We start from the raw sequence: 23501 nt of genomic DNA on the forward strand, positions 1-23501 counted from the left end.
ACACATCCCCGCCGGGTACCTCACTGTAATATCGCCCTGTAACAGGTAACTATACACATCCCCGCCGGGTACCTCACTGTGGTATGACCCTATAACACGTAACTAAACACATCCCCGCCGGGTACCTCACTGTGGTATGGCCCTATAACAGGTAACTATACACATCCCCGCCGGGTACCTCACTGTAGTATCGCCCTATAACAGGTAACTATACACATCCCCGCCGGGTACTTCACTGTAATATGGCCCTGTAACAGGTAACTATACACATCCCCGCCGGGTACCTCACTGTGGTATGACCCTATAACACGTAACTATACACATCCCCGCCGGGTACCTCACTGTAATATCGCCCTGTAACAGGTAACTATACACATCCCCGCCGGGTACCTCACTATAATATCGCCCTGTAACAGGTAACTATACACATCCCCGCCGGGTACCTCACTGTAGTATGGCCCTGTAACAGGTAACTATACACATCCCCGCCGGGTACCTCACTGTGGTATGACCCTATAACACGTAACTAAACACATCCCCGCCGGGTACCTCACTGTAATATCGCCCTGTAACAGGTAACTATACACATCCCCGCCGGGTACCTCACTGTAATATCGCCCTGTAACAGGTAACTATACACATCCCCGCCGGGTACCTCACTGTAATATCGCCCTGTAACAGGTAACTATACACATCCCCGCCGGGTACCTCACTGTGGTATGACCCTATAAAACGTAACTAAACACATCCCCGCCGGGTACCTCACTGTAGTATCGCCCTGTAACAGGTAACTATACACATCCCCGCCGGGTACCTCACTGTAATATCGCCCTGTAACAGGTAACTATACACATCCCCGCCGGGTACCTCACTGTAATATCGCCCTGTAACAGGTAACTATACACATCCCCGCCGGGTACCTCACTGTGGTATGGCCCTGTAATAGGTAACTATACACATCCCCGCCGGGTACCTCACTGTAATATGATCCTATAACTGGTAACTATACACATCCCCGCCGGGTACCTCACTGTAATATGATCCTATAACAGGTAACTATACACATCCCCGCCGGGTATCTCACTGTAACAGGTAACTATACACATCCCCGCCGGGTACCTCACTGTGGTATGGCCTTATAACACGTAACTATACACATCCCCGCCGGGTACCTCACTGTGGTATGGCCCTATAACACGTAACTATACACATCCCCGCCGGGTACCTCACTGTAATATGGCCCTATAACAGGTAACTATACACATCCCCGCCGGGTACCTCACTGTGGTATGACCCTATTACAGGTAACTATACACATCCCCGCCGGGTACCTCACTGTGGTATGGCCCTATAACACGTAACTATACACATCCCCGCCGGGTACCTCACTGTAATATCGCCCTGTAACAGGTAACTATACACATCCCCGCCGGGTACCTCACTGTAATATCGCCCTGTAACAGGTAACTATACACATCCCCGCCGGGTACCTCACTGTAATATCGCCCTGTAACAGGTAACTATACACATCCCCGCCGGGTACCTCACTGTGGTATGGCCCTGTAACAGGTAACTATACACATCCCCGCCGGGTACCTCACTGTAATATGATCCTATAACTGGTAACTATACACATCCCCGCCGGGTACCTCACTGTAATATGATCCTATAACAGGTAACTATACACATCCCCGCCGGGTACCTCACTGTAACAGGTAACTATACACATCCCCGCCGGGTACCTCACTGTGGTATGGCCCTATAACACGTAACTATACACATCCCCGCCGGGTGCCTCACTGTGGTATGGCCCTATAACACGTAACTATACACATCCCCGCCGGGTACCTCACTGTAATATGGCCCTATAACAGGTAACTATACACATCCCCGCCGGGTACCTCACTGTGGTATGACCCTATTACAGGTAACTATACACATCCCCGCCGGGTACCTCACTGTGGTATGGCCCTATAACACGTAACTATACACATCCCCGCCGGGTACCTCACTGTAATATCGCCCTGTAACAGGTAACTATACACATCCCCGCCGGGTACCTCACTGTAATATCGCCCTGTAACAGGTAACTATACACATCCCCGCCGGGTACCTCACTGTAGTATGATCCTATAACACGTAACTATACACATCCCCGCCGGGTACCTCACTGTAGTATCGCCCTGTAACAGGTAACTATACACATCCCCGCCGGGTACCTCACTGTAATATCGCCCTGTAACAGGTAACTATACACATCCCCGCCGGGTACCTCACTGTAATATCGCCCTGTAACAGGTAACTATACACATCCCCGCCGGGTACCTCACTGTGGTATGGCCCTGTAATAGGTAACTATACACATCCCCGCCGGGTACCTCACTGTAATATGATCCTATAACTGGTAACTATACACATCCCCGCCGGGTACCTCACTGTAATATGATCCTATAACAGGTAACTATACACATCCCCGCCGGGTATCTCACTGTAACAGGTAACTATACACATCCCCGCCGGGTACCTCACTGTGGTATGGCCTTATAACACGTAACTATACACATCCCCGCCGGGTACCTCACTGTGGTATGGCCCTATAACACGTAACTATACACATCCCCGCCGGGTACCTCACTGTAATATGGCCCTATAACAGGTAACTATACACATCCCCGCCGGGTACCTCACTGTGGTATGACCCTATTACAGGTAACTATACACATCCCCGCCGGGTACCTCACTGTGGTATGGCCCTATAACACGTAACTATACACATCCCCGCCGGGTACCTCACTGTAATATCGCCCTGTAACAGGTAACTATACACATCCCCGCCGGGTACCTCACTGTAATATCGCCCTGTAACAGGTAACTATACACATCCCCGCCGGGTACCTCACTGTAATATCGCCCTGTAACAGGTAACTATACACATCCCCGCCGGGTACCTCACTGTGGTATGGCCCTGTAACAGGTAACTATACACATCCCCGCCGGGTACCTCACTGTAATATGATCCTATAACAGGTAACTATACACATCCCCGCCGGGTACCTCACTGTAATATGATCCTATAACAGGTAACTATACACATCCCCCGCCGGGTACCTCACTGTAACAGGTAACTATACACATCCCCGCCGGGTACCTCACTGTGGTATGGCCCTATAACACGTAACTATACACATCCCCGCCGGGTACCTCACTGTGGTATGGCCCTATAACACGTAACTATACACATCCCCGCCGGGTACCTCACTGTAATATGGCCCTATAACAGGTAACTATACACATCCCCGCCGGGTACCTCACTGTGGTATGACCCTATAACAGGTAACTATACACATCCCCGCCGGGTACCTCACTGTGGTATGGCCCTATAACACGTAACTATACACATCCCCGCCGGGTACCTCACTGTAATATCGCCCTGTAACAGGTAACTATACACATCCCCGCCGGGTACCTCACTGTAATATCGCCCTGTAACAGGTAACTATACACATCCCCGCCGGGTACCTCACTGTAGTATGATCCTATAACACGTAACTATACACATCCCCGCCGGGTACCTCACTGTAGTATCGCCCTGTAACAGGTAACTATACACATCCCCGCCGGGTACCTCACTGTAGTATGATCCTATAACTGGTAACTCTACACATCCCCGCCGGGTACCTCACTGTGGTATGGTCCTGTAACAGGTAACTATACACATCCCCGCCGGGTACCTCACTGTGGTATGGCCCTGTAACAGGTAACTATACACATCCCCACCGGGTACCTCACTGTGGTATGGCCCTATAACACGTAACTATACACATCCCCGCCGGGTACCTCACTGTGGTATGGCCCTGTAACAGGTAACTATACACATCCCCACCGGGTACCTCACTGTGGTATGGCCCTATAACACGTAACTATAGACATCCCCGCCGGGTACCTCACTGTGGTATGGCCCTATAACACGTAACTATACACATCCCCGCCGGGTACCTCACTGTAGTATGGCCCTGTAACAGGTAACTATATACACATCCCCGCCGGGTACCTCACTGTGGTATGGCCCTATAACACGTAACTATAGACATCCCCGCCGGGTACCTCACTGTAATATGGCCCTGTAACAGGTAACTATATACATCCCCGCCGGGTACCTCACTGTGGTATGGCCCTATAACAGGTAACTATACACATCCCCGCCGGGTACCTCACTGTGATATGACCCTATAACACGTAACTATACACATCCCCGCCGGGTACCTCACTGTAATATCGCCCTGTAACAGGTAACTATACACATCCCCGCCGGGTACCTCACTGTAATATCGCCCTGTAACAGGTAACTATACACATCCCCGCCGGGTACCTCACTGTGGTATGACCATATTACAGGTAACTATACACATCCCCGCCGGGTACCTCACTGTAGTATGGTCCTGTAACAGGTAACTATACACATCCCCGCCGGGTACCTCACTGTGGTATGGCCCTGTAACAGGTAACTATACACATCCCCGCCGGGTACCTCACTGTGGTATATTTGCGCACGATACCTCGGGAAGTCAGTAGAAAGAAAATAATGTAGTTTAGGAAGAAGAGAAAAGATAAGATCCCGAATTCCACTCTAACCAATCATACCGTACTGTCAAGCAAGGAGACACTGATGACACACCCTCTTCTGATTATACGGTCGAAAAAAAGATACCATTTTGATTTTTAGAGTGTAGTGTTGAATCAGTGACATATTTATGTTACCGTGACCTACTTATAACAAGGTGACCTACTTTCTGTTATAGAATATATGGGTTATGTATCCTGATATCTGCCTCACTAAACTTCCTGTTGCCTTATACCATCGACACCGAGATGTACACCGTGTCATGCGCAGTGCGGTTCGTCCAAGGTTTAAGTGAGGTAAGTAATTCACCTCTACCTTAATGCTCTCGAGAAATCGCATACAACTTCCACCTCTTTCTGTCTAGTGATGACCTTCTGGCTCTACTTTATACCTTCTCTCCTATACTTCTATCTGTGGTGTTTGGTCTTCATTTAGCTCATCTTCCTCCTGGTGGCCGTTCTTTTCTCTTCTTAAACGTATCCATCCATCCATCCATCCATCCATCCATCCATTCCATCCATCCATCCATCCATCCATCCATCTATTCCATCCATCCATCCATCCATCCATCCATCCATCCATCCATCCCATCCATCCATCCATCCATCCATCCATCCATCCATCCCATCCATCCATCCATCCATCCATCCATCCACCATTGTCGTATTTGTTTCATTCATGTACATTAATTTTAAAAGAACCAAGTTGAGATAAGATAGCCGCTGTAATGTGGCCGTGAATCAGAGATAGCCACTGTAATGAGCCCGTGAATCAGAGATAGCCACTGTAATGAGGCCGTGAATCAGAGATAGCCACTGTAATGAGCCTGTGAATCAGAGATAGCCACTGTAATGAGGCCGTGAATCAGAGATAGCCACTGTAATGAGCCCGTGAATCAGAGATAGCCACTGTAATGAGCCCGTGAATCAGAGATAGCCACTGTAATGTGCCCGTGAATCAGAGATAGCCACTGTAATGAGGCCGTGAATCAGATATAGCCACTGTAATGAGCCCGTGAATCAGAGATAGCCACTGTAATGAGCCCGTGAATCAGAGATAGCCACTGTAATGAGCCCGTGAATCAGAGATAGTCACTGTAATGAGCCCGTGAATCAGAGATAGCCACTGTAATGAGCCCGTGAATCAGAGATAGCCACTGTAATGAGCCCGTGAATCAGAGATAGCCACTGTAATGAGCCTGTGAATCAGATATAGCCACTGTAATGAGCCCGTGAATCAGAGATAGCCACTGTAATGAGCCCGTGAATCAGAGATAGCCACTGTAATGAGCCCGTGAATCAGAGATAGCCACTGTAATGAGCCCGTGAATCAGAGATAGCCACTGTAATGAGCCCGTGAATCAGAGATAGCCACTGTAATGAGGCCGTGAATCAGAGATAGCCACTGAAATGAGCCCGTGAATCAGAGATAGCCGCTGTAATGAGCCCGTGAATCAGAGATAGCCACTGTAATGAGCCCGTGAATCAGAGATAGCCACTGTAATGAGGCCGTGAATCAGAGATAGCCACTGTAATGAGGCCGTGAATCAGAGATAGCCACTGTAATGAGCCCGTGAATCAGTGATAGCCACTGTAATGAGTCCGTGAATCAGAGATAGCCACTGTAATGAGGCCGTGAATCAGAGATAGCCACTGTAATGAGGCCGTGAATCAGAGATAGCCACTGTAATGAGCCCGTGAATCAGAGATAGCCACTGTAATGAGCCCGTGAATCAGAGATAGCCACTGTAATGAGCCCGTGAATCAGAGATAGCCACTGTAATGGGCCCGTGAATCAGAGATAGCCACTGTAATGAGCCCGTGAATCAGAGATAGCCACTGTAATGAGGCCGTGAATCAGAGATAGCCACTGTAATGAGCCCGTGAATCAGAGATAGCCACTGTAATGAGCCCGTGAATCAGAGATAGCCACTGTAAGGAGCCCGTGAATCAGAGATAGCCACTGTAATGAGCCCGTGAATCAGAGATAGCCACTGTAATGTGCCCGTGAATCAGAGATAGCCACTGTAATGAGCCCGTGAATCAGAGATAGCCACTGTAATGAGGCCGTGAATCAGAGATAGCCACTGTAATGAGCCCGTGAATCAGAGATAGCCACTGTAATGGGCCCGTGAATCAGAGATAGCCACTGTAATGGGCCCGTGAATCAGAGATAGCCACTGTAATGAGGCCGTGAATCAGAGATAGCCACTGTAATGAGCCCGTGAATCAGAGATAGCCACTGTAATGAGCCCGTGAATCAGAGATAGCCACTGTAATGGGCCCGTGAATCAGAGATAGCCACTGTAATGAGGCCGTGAATCAGAGATAGCCACTGTAATGAGGCCGTGAATCAGAGATAGCCACTGTAATGAGCCCGTGAATCAGAGATAGCCACTGTAATGAGCCCGTGAATCAGAGATAGCCACTGTAATGAGGCCGTGAATCAGTGATAGCCACTGTAATGAGTCCGTGAATCAGAGATAGCCACTGTAATGAGCCCGTGAATCAGAGATAGCCACTGTAATGAGCCCGTGAATCAGAGATAGCCACTGTAATGAGGCCGTGAATCAGAGATAGCCACTGTAATGAGGCCGTGAATCAGAGATAGCCACTGTAATGAGGCCGTGAATCAGAGACAGCCACTGTAATGAGCCCGTTAATCAGAGACAGCCACTGTAATGAGGCCGTGAATCAGAGATAGCCACTGTAATGAGCCCGTGAATCAGAGATAGCCACTGTAATGTGGCCGTGAATCAGAGATAGCCACTGTAACGAGCCCGTGAATCAGAGATAGCCACTGTAACGAGCCCGTGAATCAGAGATAGCCACTGTAACGAGGCCTTGAATCAGATATAGCCACTGTAATGAGCCCGTGAATCAGAGATAGCCACTGTAATGAGGCCGTGAATCAGAGATAGCCACTGTAATGAGGCCGTGAATCAGAGATAGCCACTGTAATGAGCCCGTGAATCAGAGATAGCCACTGTAATGAGCCCGTGAATCAGAGATAGCCACTGTAATGAGGCCGTGAATCAGAGATAGCCACTGTAATGAGCCCGTGAATCAGAGATAGCCACTGCAATGAGTCCGTGAATCAGAGATAGCCACTGTAATGAGGCCGTGAATCAGAGATAGCCACTGTAATGAGCCCGTGAATCAGAGATAGCCACTGTAATGAGCCCGTGAATCAGAGATAGCCACTGTAATGAGGCCGTGAATCAGAGATAGCCACTGTAATGAGGCCGTGAATCAGAGATAGCCACTGTAATGAGCCCGTGAATCAGAGATAGCCACTGTAATGAGCCCGTGAATCAGAGATAGCCACTGTAATGAGGCCCGTGAATCAGAGATAGCCACTGTAATGAGGCCGTGAATCAGAGATAGCCACTGTAATGAGGCCGTGAATCAGAGATAGCCACTGTAATGAGCCCGTGAATCAGAGATAGCCACTGTAATGAGCCCGTGAATCAGAGATAGCCACTGTAATGAGCCCGTGAATCAGAGATAGCCACTGTAATGAGCCCGTGAATCAGAGATAGCCACTGTAATGAGGCCGTGAATCAGAGATAGCCACTGTAATGGGCCCGTGAATCAGAGATAGCCACTGTAATGAGCCCGTGAATCAGAGATAGCCACTGTAATGAGCCCGTGAATCAGAGATAGCCACTGTAATGGGCCCGTGAATCAGAGATAGCCACTGTAATGAGCCCGTGAATCAGAGATAGCCACTGTAATGAGCCCGTGAATCAGAGATAGCCACTGTAATGAGGCCGTGAATCAGAGATAGCCACTCTAATGAGCCCGTGAATCAGTGATAGCCACTGTAATGAGCCCGTGAATCAGAGATAGCCACTGTAATGAGGCCGTGAATCAGAGATAACCACTGTAATGAGCCCGTGAATCAGTTGCTGCCATATCTATCTCAGATTCGGTTAATTACTTCATTTCTTTGTGTCGCCTACAACCATATCTAATAATTTAATTAACCACACAATATTATCAATTTTCCTATTCCAACAATATCTATGTCGAATCATGTGAATTGAAAATGATATTATTAATATTATTCGTGAAAATGTTTTACCAGAATGAGCAGTAGAAATGTCAGGCATACTGGGGTAAACATTAAATACCCAGTTTCTGTTTGTTCATACACACCCCACATGTAAAGCATAGCAATAAGCAAAATGATTAACTTGTTTTTTTTACCTGTTACATGGGCAGCTGTATCCGTCCTGTTGTTTACCTATTACAGGGACAGCTGTATCCGTCCTGTTGTTTACCTATTACAGGGACAGCTGTATCCGTCCTGTTGTTTACCTATTACAGGGACAGCTGTGTCCGTCTTGTTGTTTACCTATTACAGGGACAGCTGTACCCGTCTTGTTGTTTACCTGTTACAGGGACAGCTGTGTCCGTCTTGTTGATTATCTATTACAGGGACAGCTGTATCCGTCCTGTTGTTTACCTATTACAGGGACAGCTGTATCCGTCCTGTTGTTTACCTATTACAGGGACAGCTGTATCCGTCCTGTTGTTTACCTATTACAGGGACAGCTGTGTCCGTCTTGTTGTTTACCTATTACAGGGACAGCTGTACCCGTCTTGTTGTTTACCTGTTACAGGGACAGCTGTGTCCGTCTTGTTGATTATCTATTACAGGGACAGCTGTATCCGTCCTGTTGTTTACCTATTACAGGGACAGCTGTATCCGTCCTGTTGTTTACCTATTACAGGGACAGCTGTGTCCGTCTTGTTGTTTACCTATTACAGGGACAGCTGTATCCGTCCTGTTGTTTACCTATTACAGGGACAGCTGTATCCGTCTTATTGTTTACCTATTACAGGGACAGCTGTGTCCGTCTTGTTGTTTACCTATTACAGGGACAGCTGTATCCGTCTTGTTGTTTACCTATTACAGGGACAGCTGTATCCGTCTTGTTGTTTACCTATTACAGGGACAGCTGTGTCCGTCTTGTTGTTTACCTATTACAGGGACAGCTGTACCCGTCTTGTTGTTTACCTGTTACAGGGACAGCTGTGTCCGTCTTGTTGTTTACCTATTACAGGGACAGCTGTATCCATCTTGTTGATTATCTATTACAGGGACAGCTGTGTCCGTCTTGTTGTTTACCTATTACAGGGACAGCTGTATCCATCTTGTTGATTATCTATTACAGGGACTGCTGTATCCGTCCTGTTATGGTATATTACGTCACTGGTCTACGCCATCAGAACGAGGCAGGATCGTCTCTGCTGTATTGACAGGTTTGTATAGTTAGCGTTATAACTCCACAGTGACACTAAAATCTCTCTTTACGGAAATAAATATTAGCCTACTTTATTGAAAAATTACTGAAAGCTGTACAGAATATTTCAGATTAAACAACGAATACCGATACGTAACGCAACTCTACATCGACAAAACGAGCTGAGATTTAATTGAGGACAGTTTCTACTTCAGGACAAAAATACACGTAAAAGATACAAACCGCAATTTATCAGTTAACAAGGGCAGCATTGTACACTAAAATGTTTGTTATGAGACTTCGGCCTTTCAGATACATGTATTAGAAGATTCTTAATGTAAACCAGTTGAAAAGTTCCCCATAATTTATCTGTGAGGACAGTTGTCATGGAGACACCAATAGTCAGAGGGTGATATGAGGACGGGTGTCATGGAAACACCAATAGCCAGAGGGTGATATGAGGACGGGTGTCATGGAAACACCAATAGCCAGAGGGTGATATGAGGACGGGTGTCATGGAAACAACAATAGTCAGGGTGATATGAGGACGGGTGTCATGGAGACACCAATAGCCAGAGGGTGATATGAGGACGGGTGTCATGGAAACAACAATAGTCAGGGTGATATGAGGACGGGTGTCATGGAGACACCAATAGCCAGAGGGTGATATGAGGACGGGTGTCATGGAAACAACAATAGTCAGGGTGATATGAGGACGGGTGTCATGGAGAAACCAATAGCCAGAGGGTGATATGAGGACGGGTGTCATGGAAACAACAATAGTCAGGGTGATATGAGGACGGGTGTCATGGAGACACCAATAGCCAGAGGGTGATATGAAGACGGGTGTCATGGAAACAGCAATAGCCAGAGGGTGATATGAGGACGGGTGTCATGGAAACAACAATAGTCAGGGTGATATGAGGACGGGTGTCATGGAGACACCAATAGCCAGAGGGTGATATGAGGACGGGTGTCATGGAAATAGCAATAGCCAGGTTGATATGAGGACGGGTTTCCTGGAGACACCAATATTCAGGGTGATATGAGGACGGGTGTCAAGGAGACACCAATATTCAGGGTGATATGAGGACGGGTGTCATGGAGACACCATTAGCCAGGGTCATATGAGGACGTAGTTGCATAGTATTCGATACCGATCTAAAACTTCTAGCTTCAATGGTTTCTGAAGTTTACATAGTTTGAAATATTCGGAAAACTACCGTCACCTTTTACACTGTACACGACGTATAAATTCAAGAAAGCTTTGTTGGTTTTTAACTTCGAGTATATAGCTTATATCTTGTGCACATTAAAGCGGGTTTAAGAATATAATTTTCCATATGTCACTATAATCAATATTACAGAATAAAATGGTTTAGATGGAAGTCTATTTTACAGGTTCCTATGCAGCACCAGTCTTGGGCTTTCCAGTGGCTGGGTTCGTCACCCACTACATTGGTTGGGAGTATGTGTTCTACGTAAGCGGTAAGTGTATACAAGTCAAATATATTCGTCACCCACTACATCGAATCAGATATATGTGTTCTACGTAAGATGTAATTGTGTTCAGACCAAATAATATGCCATACAGAGATCCTAAGTGTTACAGTATTGGGCAGCAGGTCGAATCCCTCGATTCTGCAGGTGACCCGCTTTTAGTCACCTACAATCATCATGCAGCAGGAGAGACAATGTTGAATGAAATGAGCTTTTGTGTATCGTAGAAAAATGAAAATTAACTAGTGTTTTTTCCTCATCAGACTCCTTTACATGTTATAATTAATATATAATCACATGATTGTATTATACTGTATATTTCTCTTTTAAAAAGGCGGCGCATGCGTGGTTTGGTACGCGATTTGGATGTGTGTTATTTCCGAAAAGCCCTCACATGACCCGCATATCAGTGACGAAGAGCTCGACTTCCTCACTACGTCACAAGGGGACAGCTCTTTAGATTACGAGGTACACATGATCAAACTAAACAATAAATTAACTGTACATGTCTAAACAGGTATTGTCATAAAAACTAAAGGGTACGGACACGCAAACTAAACCGTAACACTAAATATAAATCGGGAAAACGAGGTCACACATATAAACAAATTGTAGAGCTGCATGAAAACAAAGACAAGGTAGTCCGGTGGTGTCTTCTGTTGATGACGCAGAAATGAAAAATCATTTTGTCAAATTTCTGTTTCATGGTCACATCATGATCTCATTTTTATTCTACTAATTCGATTTTGTTGATATGCTTAGTGGGTCCATTTGCAGAGTGTGTGTGCTCTCAATGAATTAGAGGATGTTAACCCTTTCTCCTTTTATGTTTTCAGTGTTTTCCCCTCGGTTTGTCGATATAGAGTTATATTACGGGCTCGTTTTCGTGTCAGTATTTCCTGTGATATTCTAGCCCATTTCCATCATTCTGTTATGAATGGAAGCTATGGTAATATCAAGCAATGTTTCATTTCAAAGAGGTATGGCGCATATTGGCCTGTTTCGACCTAACGGTGACCGTTTGCAAAATAAAAAAAATGAATGTTACAAACTGAGTTTTTGAATACAAACCTTAAATCTATAACATATAAATATTCTTATTTGCGAAAAATGTGTTTGTTCATAACAATGGATATTTCATTAAATGGCCTTAAAGTTGCATCATCGAGCTATTTGCAACTTTCGAAGGGGTTTTCCCCCGCATTCATATCATTTTTTGACATAGAGCGCACCAGAAGACCAACTTTTACAATGTCTAATTTTATTCTACGTACCCAAAGACAACTAAAATCCTATTCTTAAAAAGTGGTCCTCCGATGCGCTGGTATCGAAAAATTGAAAAAACGTAGCTAATGAAATATTTTTATTTAGCATTAACTAGGCTGACTATATGTGCTAACATAAACATCACATTCCCCATTAGTCCGCATAGCTCATATGGGAGAACCATCGCTTAGCAACCCAAAAGTTTGGAGTTCGAATCACCAAGATGTATCTTTTTCATATTTTGTTATGTTTCTTAATACCATTTAATTTTTCTTGGTCGTATTTTAAAGATATTTGCAACAGCAAATGCATATATAATATGAATTATTTAGTATAAAGAAACAAATGTTGTGATAGAAAATTTTCACTTGAATACAAAAAAAAAGAGTAAAATTATAACCGATTTACCCTGTATCATTCAAAGTAAAATGTAAATGAACTGCAGCATCGACAACAGACATTCATGGATGGGTACTGTAAAATTCATATCTAACATGTCAATTTTACTTTATCTTGTATGGTATTGATTGACTACGCCAATGGACCATGACGATCTGTTTTGGTAATGTGGAAATCACTGGGGTCACGTGATATTTTACTTGTATTTTTAGCCCAGACTATCGCTGTACGTGGCCTAGGTCAGAATAAGCGGAAAACGACCATACCTCTTTAACCACTGTGATAAAAATCTCTTTGAAATATTTTTGAAATATCATTATATATTTTTCAGAACATGAAGATACCATGGTGGAGTATTGTGACGTCACTTCCGGTTATTGCGTTATGCGCATGTAATATTGCCCGGAACTGGGTTTACATTCTGATGCTCACAAACGAGCCATACTACTTAAACAACTTCGATTTCACTGTAGCTGAGGTAAGCTATAAAAACGTCTTGCGTAGGGAACGGAGGTCCGCTTTATTAAACTAGTGTTAAAAAAAGCGACTTGTCTGAGTTGAATTTAGTAATAGTAATAGTAAAGAAATCAAAGACAAATATAGAGAGGGGAGGCTGAGGGGTAAGGTATCAGGAGCTGCAAAACTGATTTATTTGAATTCTTGTTACACAAGTCATTGGACGATGACCTGCTGACCATGTGTAATATATCCCTTGGCAAGATGACAATTTATCTAATGTAAATACCATTTTAGTTTTAATTGAATTATATGATGACCAAAGGCAACCAGTAGAAATATATAAACTCCGGCCTTAACCTGTAATATCAAATAACGTTATGTTAACTGTCGGGCCGTGTCCTTTAGGAAGAGATAGCAATCACTAACTGTGATGAGTACGCCGACGATTCATTACGGACTTTGACTACTATAATGGTTCACCTGTTCGGCTACTAATGGGATCACCGGACGTTACCCTTTGTACTTTAGAAGTGGTCGGGTTAGGGCAGGGTGGCTAATGGAATCAAAACACTGGCAATATCTACAGAAGGTTCACGAGACGGAAAATAGTTATATGACGGTAAAGGTGTCATTTGAACCATATAGTTCATATCAGTATGTGAAAAGAGAATAAAATGAATTTGAAAAAACGATAAAGATTTGATGAAATTACAACATGTCATGATATACGTGTAATCGTGTCACATTGTACAATACTATACCATAGCACATTCGATTGAATGTATATGTTGTATCTGTATGAGTCTGTCTGTCTGTCCGTCTTTCTGCAAGGTCGTAGTCTGTCTGTTCGTCTATCCTTCCTTCTACAACGTCCTAATCTGTCTGTCTATCCGTCCTTCTGCAAGGTCGTAGTCTGTCTGTCCGTCTATCCTTCCTTCTACAACGTCCTAATCTGTCTGTCTATCCGTCCTTCTGCAAGGTCGTAGTCTGTCTGTCCGTCTATCCTTCCTTCTACAACGTCCTAATCTGTCTGTCTATCCGTCCTTCTGCAAGGTCGTAGTCTGTTTGTCCGTCTGTCCTTCTTGCAGATTTGGGGTGATATTATATATTGTCGAACCCATTTTAATCGTGTGAAACAAGATGTCGCTTTGAGATCAATTACAACCAATTCGTCAAGTAAGCCACTTTGCAGCCATTCATATATATTTTACAGAGTAATAAATGGCTAAATGGACTGTTTCTATTTTATACAGAACGGTGTATTATCCTCTATACCTCACATCTTTAAAGTCCTGGCCGCCATCATCAGTGGGTTTATTGCTGATTTTGTGATCGCGCGGAGACGTCTCAACACGACAGTTCTCCGTAAACTGTTGACCACACTGGGTAGGTACTGGTCAGTTGTAATACCCTGGTCAGTTGGGTATTAGTATAAAACTTGTGTTCTAACAAATCTCTCACTTTTAATGTCGGAAAGTTGGTTATCATCGCACGTCAAAGGACGTCATACACTTTCTCAAAAAACATGTATTTGGGTGATGTGACTGACTTTTTATTCAATGACTCGGATTGTCTTTAGTTCTCGGCACATTGCTTATCTCATTAAGTGGCTTTCATGATTTTTCTTAGGCTTAAGTTAATTTGATTAGCAGATTTTATAGACTTAAACAGATTCAAACCATTTGAGATTTAAGATTCCCGAAAAGTCTCAGGTATTTTTTTTTTACCTATTTCACAAATATAGTTTTTAAGTAAACATTGTCGTAAATATTGTCGTAAACATTGTCGTAAATATTGCAGCAAACAACGTCGTAAACATTGTCGTAAATATTGTCGTAAACAACGTCGTAAACAAAATTGTAATCAGATTCGTATACATACATTGTAGTCGTAAAAAGTAATATTTGGAAGGACAATCTGATATACTTTATGTACAATAAATAATATTTATGTGAATTCATATCAGAAGTACAACATAACAGTCTGGTATATGCCCCGTTGTGTTGACTTCCTGTTGACGCTAACGTTTACTTGTTTAGGGTTTGGCGGTCAGTCAATCTGTTTCCTGGTGCTGACGTTTACTGTAACGCCCTCGTGTGTGATGGTCTTCCTGACCCTGGGGGTCGGGATGTTCGGACTGTCCGTCTCAGGTGTGTACATCCGGGGTCACCAGGATATCCTACATTTATGATATATCCTGAGTCTATATTGTTTTCTTTAATCAATTTGGGGGATGGGTTTAATCTATATTCAATATAAATGCGTCTGAAGTCGGATTTGTCAACCAATTTTATACAGTTGTACCCAGAACATACATTCTTAATGATTCTAATATAGATGTATACTTTTATAACAGGTTGGCAGATCAACCACTACGACCTAGCACCGCGATATGCTGGTGTTCTTGTTAGTATCACTTCCGCTTCCGGTGCCGCTGCCGCAATAGTCGTCCCCATTGTGGCAGGGGAACTAACTCTAGACAACGTAAGTGAAATACAATGAATATGAGGGTTGTATAAAGTACATCGAGGCCCGCTACAGGAAGTTTGTTTGTTGTTGTAAAACACATTCTGACACGGTCGTTACCATCTCTTCAGCCACATTCTGACACGGTCGTTACCATCTCTTCAGCCACATTCTGACACGGTCGTTACCATCTCTTCAGCCACATTCTGACACGGTCGTTACCATCTCTTCAGCCACATGCAGTTTAGCAGCCTTTACCAAGTCCATCATGTTTTAATTTCAGAATGTAATTTTCCACATATACTGTTTTCAGTCTCATAGTCTGTAAGGCGTATTGAGTGTTTATAAAGAGGAGAATTACTGTCAGCATCCTTTGTTTAGATCCAGGACATATGGCTTTCAAATTTACTTATTATTTGATAATCTATAATATCATGCCGTACGGGAATACCACCTCTTCTCAATCCATTACAGGAGATGTCCGGTTGGAACAAGCTGTTCTACATCACCATAGCTATCGTCATGACCGCTCTCATTATCTACTTGATATTCGGCTCTGGTAAGAATTACAATGTCTGGCGGGAACATGTAGATATTTGTTTCATAATACGTAATTTTTTTCGCAAAATATATATTTATTATTATATCATTTGTTGAAGATATTTTTTGTTTCCTCCAGGACAGGAACAGCGTTGGGCTCACCCTCCCCCAGATATAAAGCTGGTTCAGAAACAGGATCCATTGGCACGGAAACCGTATAACTTCCGGTTACAGCAGCGATTGTCCGTTACACCGGAAGTAACAAAAATAGTTGGAAATACTTACACGGAACACAGTCAACTTGTAAAAAGGACTGTTGAAAATATACCAGACAAATAGTACTTAAATATGAAAACAGAAAGTGTTGGTCCAGAGTATAGCACTATAAACGACGTCACTTCCGGGAGTGTCCCTGCATTTATTGTCTAGGTTTCGACTCAACGTTAGTGTCGACGAACAGAACCTAGCGAAGAAGCATAGTACTGAGATATGTAATTCGATGTATTATCTGGACTGTCAGAAAGCCACTCGGACTTCCCATCATTTTTTCGCGAGTTTGACTATTTTTTGTATACACATGTATCATCCTGATATTACCTACATTGTATCCCAGGGTCCCTTGCGCCATGTCAACACAGCTCTTGCAGAGATCACCTTCTGTGCCACAGGAAATAAAAACGCTATAATCCCTACACAAGAGGTATTGGCTTGCACAATGATCCTGTTGAGAGATTTCGTATAGGTAACTTATTTGCTTTTTTGGAAATTTTTCGACTCAATGCTGTTATAAATTTGGTAATATCAGGATGGTATGCAGGCTGCTGTCTAATACAAGGATGATATGATGATTCAATCACAGATATAAAGATAAAAATGACAATTTCCCGAGGGACGACTTTTTTTTTGATTTTTGATTTAAACATAGTTTTATTGTTAAATATAACAACAGGAATAGGACACAAGTTATCGCAACTTAAAACGCCTTCTTCCAATAATCATTATGTACATAATATGAATTTACAATATAATACAGTATATAAAATTTGTATATGATGTAAGAAAAGACAGAGATGAGGGACAGAATGAAAAGTAAATATGTTAATGCCAGTTAATTTAAAGAGAGAGAGAGAGAGAGAGAGAGAGAGAGAGAGAGAGAGAGAGAGAGAGAGAGAGAGAGAGAGAGAGAGAGAGATGACCTAAAATCGATTACTGGATTTAATGAAATTTTGAACATATTGAAAAATATAGCCATTTTGTTCATCAGATAGTTTAGGAGAACCCCAGAGAATAACATTAAGAGTCACATTACAATAGCGGGAGAGATTATCAAATAAAGTTTCACGCTCTCTTCTGTACAATATACAATCAAAAAAATAATGATACACGTTTTCACACTCATTACCACATGCACAGGTTGTATCATTAATTATATTTACTCTATACAAATCATAGTTTAAGCTACTACAAACATGTCTTAACCTTGTGTGTAAAACATTTAATTTTCTATTTCCAGTTAGATAATAAATAGGTAATATATCACGATTGTTTTCTATTTTGGATTTAAATCTACTAATGGATGGCTGTTCTCTGATATCAATAGGTAAATTATTCCATAACCTAACAGAAGATGGGATAAAGGATTCATAAGAAGTAGACAATCGAAAATTTGGAACGGTATAGTTTTCTTTATTTCTAACATTATACGAATTACGTTCACCTACTCTTGGAGGAAGAAGATTGCTGAAATAGGAAGGAGTTAAATCATTGTGGAGTTTATACATCATTGAAAGTTTACGGAACTTTCTTCTTTCAGATAAAGGTTGGAGCTGGGATTCTTTATATAGAGATCGTTTGCTAGAGAAAGATGGCATGCCGGTAATGATTCTTGCTGCCTCAAGTTGAACTTGTTCTAGTTTATTTACATCTGCCAGAGAACAACCATCCCATACCTCACAAGCATATTCCAATACAGGCAACACAAATACTCTATAAATTCGTAATAAAGTTTTTCTACTCAACAAAAATTTGAATTTCCTTAACACCGATACTTTTTTCATACATGTTTTTATTATTTCTGCTATGTGCAGGGACCACTTTGCATCCGAACTGAAAGTCACACCTAAATGTCTATGGTTACTAACTAGTTTCAAAGTTTCTTCTCCAAAAGTAAGGTTCAAGGGTGGAATATTTTTTGAATTTGTTATTAGCAATACATCAGTTTTTTGTGGGTTAAATTTAGTGAGCCAGTCTTGAGACCATTTATTGAGTTTTTGCAAGTCATTATTAAGAGATCTTTGAATGTCTAAAAGAGATGATGAAGAATACATTAACGAAGTGTCATCAGCAAATAAACGAGATATACTATTCATATTATCAACAATATCATTTATATATATTAAAAACAAAAGGGGTCCCAAAACGCTTCCCTGTGGTACGCCAGCAGTCGTGTAACCTGTACTGGAGACCCGAGTGAGTTTCCTTTTAGCCAAAATCCAGATCATATCAAGAACCTGGGCTGAATCACAGGGGCACGTTACAATAATAATATATACATGGAATTAAAATTGTATTTAGGTCAGTATAAACATGTATACATTACTATTGTAACGTGCCCCTGTGGCTGAATACAGGTCGAATCTCATCCAGAACAAGTTCGTTTTTATATGAAATGTTCTGAAAAGAGGAATGCCAAAATGTGTTCGACATTGTTATGCTTCGGTTACATAATGTTCCTGTCAGCCATGACAGCCCTGTTTGTCCGAAAAGTACTACGCTGTCCCGGAAGCACCAGCGATTCGGCCCGCAGTCTACCACGGATGCCAGTACGTAAGCCCTCCCTGCCCAGTGGACAACGGCATGCCACGTTTACCGATCCCGTCTTATGCGTTGTCTCACGTCCATTCCCGTCTTCCGCATTGTCTCACGCCCTTCCCGCGTTGTCTGCGGTGGCCTGAAACGATGATGTAAACGTAGTAGACTCGAGGGTTTCCGAATTTCCTTCTGTTCGGAATATGCCCATCCTATCGTACATATATTCGGGAGATATTAAATCATCATTATAAAACATTGAAAACAATTTAGGAATAGATCGAACTGCTTAAATTGAGATGCTTTCAAAGTAATGATAAGATCAACTTGTATGACTGAAGTATTCGTTTAATATCTAAATTGAATTGTTTATCAGTTCAATCTATGCTGTGGGCTGTTGGTGAATTTATCTTTGTGAGTCTGAAGTGTGGAAAGTAGAAATGAAGGAGTGTGACAATTATATTGTTTACCCTGATGTGTTAAACATGTCAAAATGGAAAAATAAAGAATTGGAATTTAATTGCACCCTTGGCTGTATTGTAAGTTTGTCCAAACAAATAAGATCGTATTGATAATTAGTGATTAGTATATACTCGTGTTCTGAGTACTTGGATTGGGACAGAAATATGGATGACACGGACTGTAGGGTTTAGAATTAATGCTATGTCCTTGTGATGTGAATGATCTTAGTTTTCATCAATAATATGCTCCACCTAACATTTGTTTACGGATACAGTTGAACAGAGATCCCGTAGACTCGAAGGGAGGGCCCAGTTTTATTTGTGAGTCCTATGTTGTGTCACAGACCCAGTAATCTTAAGTCCGTGACTGTATGTTCAGGTCGAAAAAAATGTTCTGGCCACCCCCTCTCCCCCACTCCCAACCCCCACTTCCACTCCCAGTCCTCACACTCCCCCACTTCCCAATCCCAATCCCCCTCACTCCCATTACTCCTTCCCCTCTCCCCATTCCACCCCTCCACTCCCCTCCCCCAATTCACACTCCCCCACTTCCCCATCCCACTCCCCGTTTCCCCCTCTCCCACCCCTCCTCTCCCCCACTCTCAACTCTCCCAATCCCATTCCCCCTCCCCTCATTCGCATCCCCCACTCCTCCATTCTCACCTCATTCCCATCCCCCCCCCCCCTTCCCCAACTACCACTCTCCCATCCACTCCGCTCCCCATCCCACTCCCTCTCCCCAACTCTCCCATCACACTTCCCCTACTCCAACGTCAACAAGGCAACGAAAACCATGTTTATAGGGGATCTTGAAGGTTGCGATTAGAAACAACAAAAGTATGACGGTCGATGTGTGACATTTCATTATTGAACTGTGACATAACGATTATTATTGTTTTCATTCCACCGCGCTTATTTCTCGGAATGTTTAGCCACGGTAATTATTGATCTATGACCGCCTCGCCGCGCGACATAACGATAATGTTTGTTCTGTCGTTTCGTCGGGCGAAAAGACGATAATCTTGGGGTTTTTTCACAGTCGGCAATGGGGCAAAATACACAACGGGGCGAGATATTTCCAGTCGTTAAACAGTCGACTTTATTTTTACGTTATTCGCAATACAAGTTTCATTATTTCTTTCTGTTGCTCACTATGACGAAAAGACGGCAATTTTCGTTATTTCGGAACGAAATGGAAGATATCAGTACCTACATACCAAGAGTTAAGTTTAGCTATGGGAGCAACCCACGTTAATCCCAGTAAGAAACATACCGTACGCGACACACTCGCTCACAATTTTCTCTGTGTAATATTTCAAAACAAGTTTTGAGCTGGAACATAACAATAATCATCTAATTGAACGCTGTGATTATTTTGGTTTAGAAATCATATATTCATAACGAAAGAAGAGGCACCGGGCCTGGATTTCAGCACATATGACAAAAACTCATTTGTAAGTTAAAAAACACACTTTTCCAGTGTGGGATCTGCCACAATAGTACGGTGTCATGCAATAATGTAATTAAAAATAAATTAATCGAAATTGGTTTACATAGATAAAGCTGAACTGCCAGTTTTTGGTCCCGCCCATTAGGCCTCTTAGGGGTCAGCCCCTTTTGATACCACCCCTCAGAGGCCCCGGGGTCAGCCGTATCATTTGTATGAATTTGAATCCAAGACACATAGGGATACTTTCTATTAAATTCAGTTAAATCCTAATAATTGGTTAAGAAGTCAATTGTTGACGGATGGACGCCGGACGCCACGGTATGGCATAAGCTCACTTTGGTCCTTCGGACCAGGTGTGTTAATAAAACGATCAACCAATGAAATATCATTATATCAATAGATGTATTGGATGTTGAAGAAATATGTTCTGACCAACATTGTAGTCGAGTTTAACACCATGTTGAATTATTTCTGTGTCCGGCCTGTGAACTTTGAGTAGCACAAGTCTTCATCCTATTTTCACATTGATGGAGATGTTGCGTTTGATAGGAGGAAGGATGGGAAGAGCTGGTTTGTACACCATGGTCTGTATTGTACTACTGGACGTCCGTGGCCCCTGTACAGATATGTTCTTGTTGTGTTCAGGGATGGTGAAGCTGAGTCCCAGAGAACAGATAGGATACGTTATTTGTTTGATCATTTCCGCATCCGTCTTGTTTTTATCTTTCTCTGGTTGATTGTCCTTTTTCAAGAATCCGCCACGAAGTGCTTTCTTTTTGTACACGGCCGCCACCTCGGGTGGGAGACTGCCAGAATTCAGGAGGAAGGGAGGTAATCGAGGTTGGCACCGATGGTGGATATCTCGCTGTCGAGGTTGCATGTATATTTGAAGTAAACGATCCGCGTTTGTTTCGGAATATTCAGAATCTGGTGTTTCTCGCATGCTCAAAAGGACTTTAGATGGGTTTGACGAAAGTGCAGACGAACCAGGAGGAGGTGGTGGAGGAGTTTTATGCTCATGCGAGGTTTTCAGCATCAGATCGGCTTTCTTGCATATGTTTAGTAAATCACGGCCGTCTGGGTGGTTCCTCCGATCCCCGTTGCGCGAGTACTTGTCGTAGTGGCTCTTTGGACTGAATCCATGTGACACGATCCGATTGAAATCGGTTTGTATGGGCTGTGCCACCAGACGTTGAAGGTAACATATGATACAATGGCTGTTGTTTCTTCTGTACGAGGTCCCACGCCGCCATTTGATTGCTCGCCGAAGAAACTCGTCCCTGGTGTGAGAGCCGACTTTGGCGAAATGACCACATAATATATCAAACAGTGCCTTCTCGGGAAGTTTCTGGGATATATCCTCTAAAAGTTTAATCTCCTCTGCTGTAGGGGTTTTGATGTCGCGCACGCATATATCATTGAAATGTTCCGTGGCAGCAGAACTCCCTCGTTTCCGATGTGGATGGACGCATAACTTGAAAACCTCATTTTGCTCCCCCGACTTTTTCCTTCCCCTGGAAGTTTTGATTGTCTTTAGGTGTGGCTTTTTCTCTTGGACCTTCCGAGCGTGATGGTCATGGCGGGGTTGAGGTTTACACTTAAATCCTCTGTTTGGATTAGACGATTTGCTTTGCGAAGTGGACTTGGCTGTCTTCGATTTAGGTACCTGTACCGAATCTTCACGGCCAGTGGCAAGGCTGTCTTCGGACTTTAGTACCTGTGAGGACCGAGGAGATATCCCTTCCACCTGGAAATCGACCTTCTGTGTGAGAAAGAAGGCCATTATTTGATGAAAAAGGCATGTATCTCTCTTTACCTCGCCTACATGGTGGTAACTCGGGACCCCTGTATCTATGACGTCATAATAGTATGGCGTCATAACAGTATGACGTCATGATATAGTCGGTCTATATTACATTATCGGACACATATCAGATTTCTACTTCCCATCTTTATATGAAGTAGATGTGGTTTAACGTCTGAACAACGGCATGGGTCATATGAGGACGGGTGCCAATGGGACACAGCTGTCATGGTCATATGAGGACAAATGCCATGGGGACACCAGCTGTCAGGGTCATATGAGGACGGGTGTCAAGGGAGACACCAACAATCAGGGTCATATAAGGAAAATGGGACACCAACAGTCACGGTTATATGAGGACGGGTGTCAAGGGAGACACCAACAATCAGGGTCATTTTGGGAGACACCAACAGTCAGGGTCATATAAGGAAAATGGGACACCAACAATCAGGGTCATATGGGGACGGTTTTCTAGG

At 43.3% G+C, this 23501-nt stretch overlaps 1 protein-coding gene and 1 long non-coding RNA gene across 2 annotated transcripts in view; both read left to right on the forward strand.

Moving 5' to 3' along the window:
* LOC117335757 (vesicular glutamate transporter 2-like) overlaps window positions 1-17057 on the forward strand; it is a 37387-nt gene extending 20330 nt beyond the window's left edge. The window contains exons 3-12 of the mRNA XM_033895937.1: window positions 4800-4917; window positions 9804-9891; window positions 11274-11360; window positions 11707-11840; window positions 13369-13515; window positions 14750-14882; window positions 15536-15646; window positions 15853-15980; window positions 16437-16521; window positions 16642-17057. Coding sequence (XP_033751828.1) covers window positions 4800-4917; window positions 9804-9891; window positions 11274-11360; window positions 11707-11840; window positions 13369-13515; window positions 14750-14882; window positions 15536-15646; window positions 15853-15980; window positions 16437-16521; window positions 16642-16841 — 1231 coding nt within the window. The 3' untranslated portion in view covers window positions 16842-17057. The remainder of the gene's footprint in view (window positions 1-4799; window positions 4918-9803; window positions 9892-11273; window positions 11361-11706; window positions 11841-13368; window positions 13516-14749; window positions 14883-15535; window positions 15647-15852; window positions 15981-16436; window positions 16522-16641) is intronic.
* Window positions 17058-17404: 347 nt separating this feature from the next.
* On the forward strand, window positions 17405-18041 carry LOC117335759. Its single transcript, XR_004534488.1, has 2 exons — window positions 17405-17591; window positions 17622-18041. It is a non-coding gene; the product is annotated as an uncharacterized LOC117335759 (long non-coding RNA).
* Window positions 18042-23501: the final 5460 nt, after the last annotated feature.

Source organism: Pecten maximus, chromosome 10, assembly GCF_902652985.1.
Source record: "Pecten maximus chromosome 10, xPecMax1.1, whole genome shotgun sequence".
Lineage (NCBI taxonomy): Eukaryota > Metazoa > Mollusca > Bivalvia > Pectinida > Pectinidae > Pecten > Pecten maximus.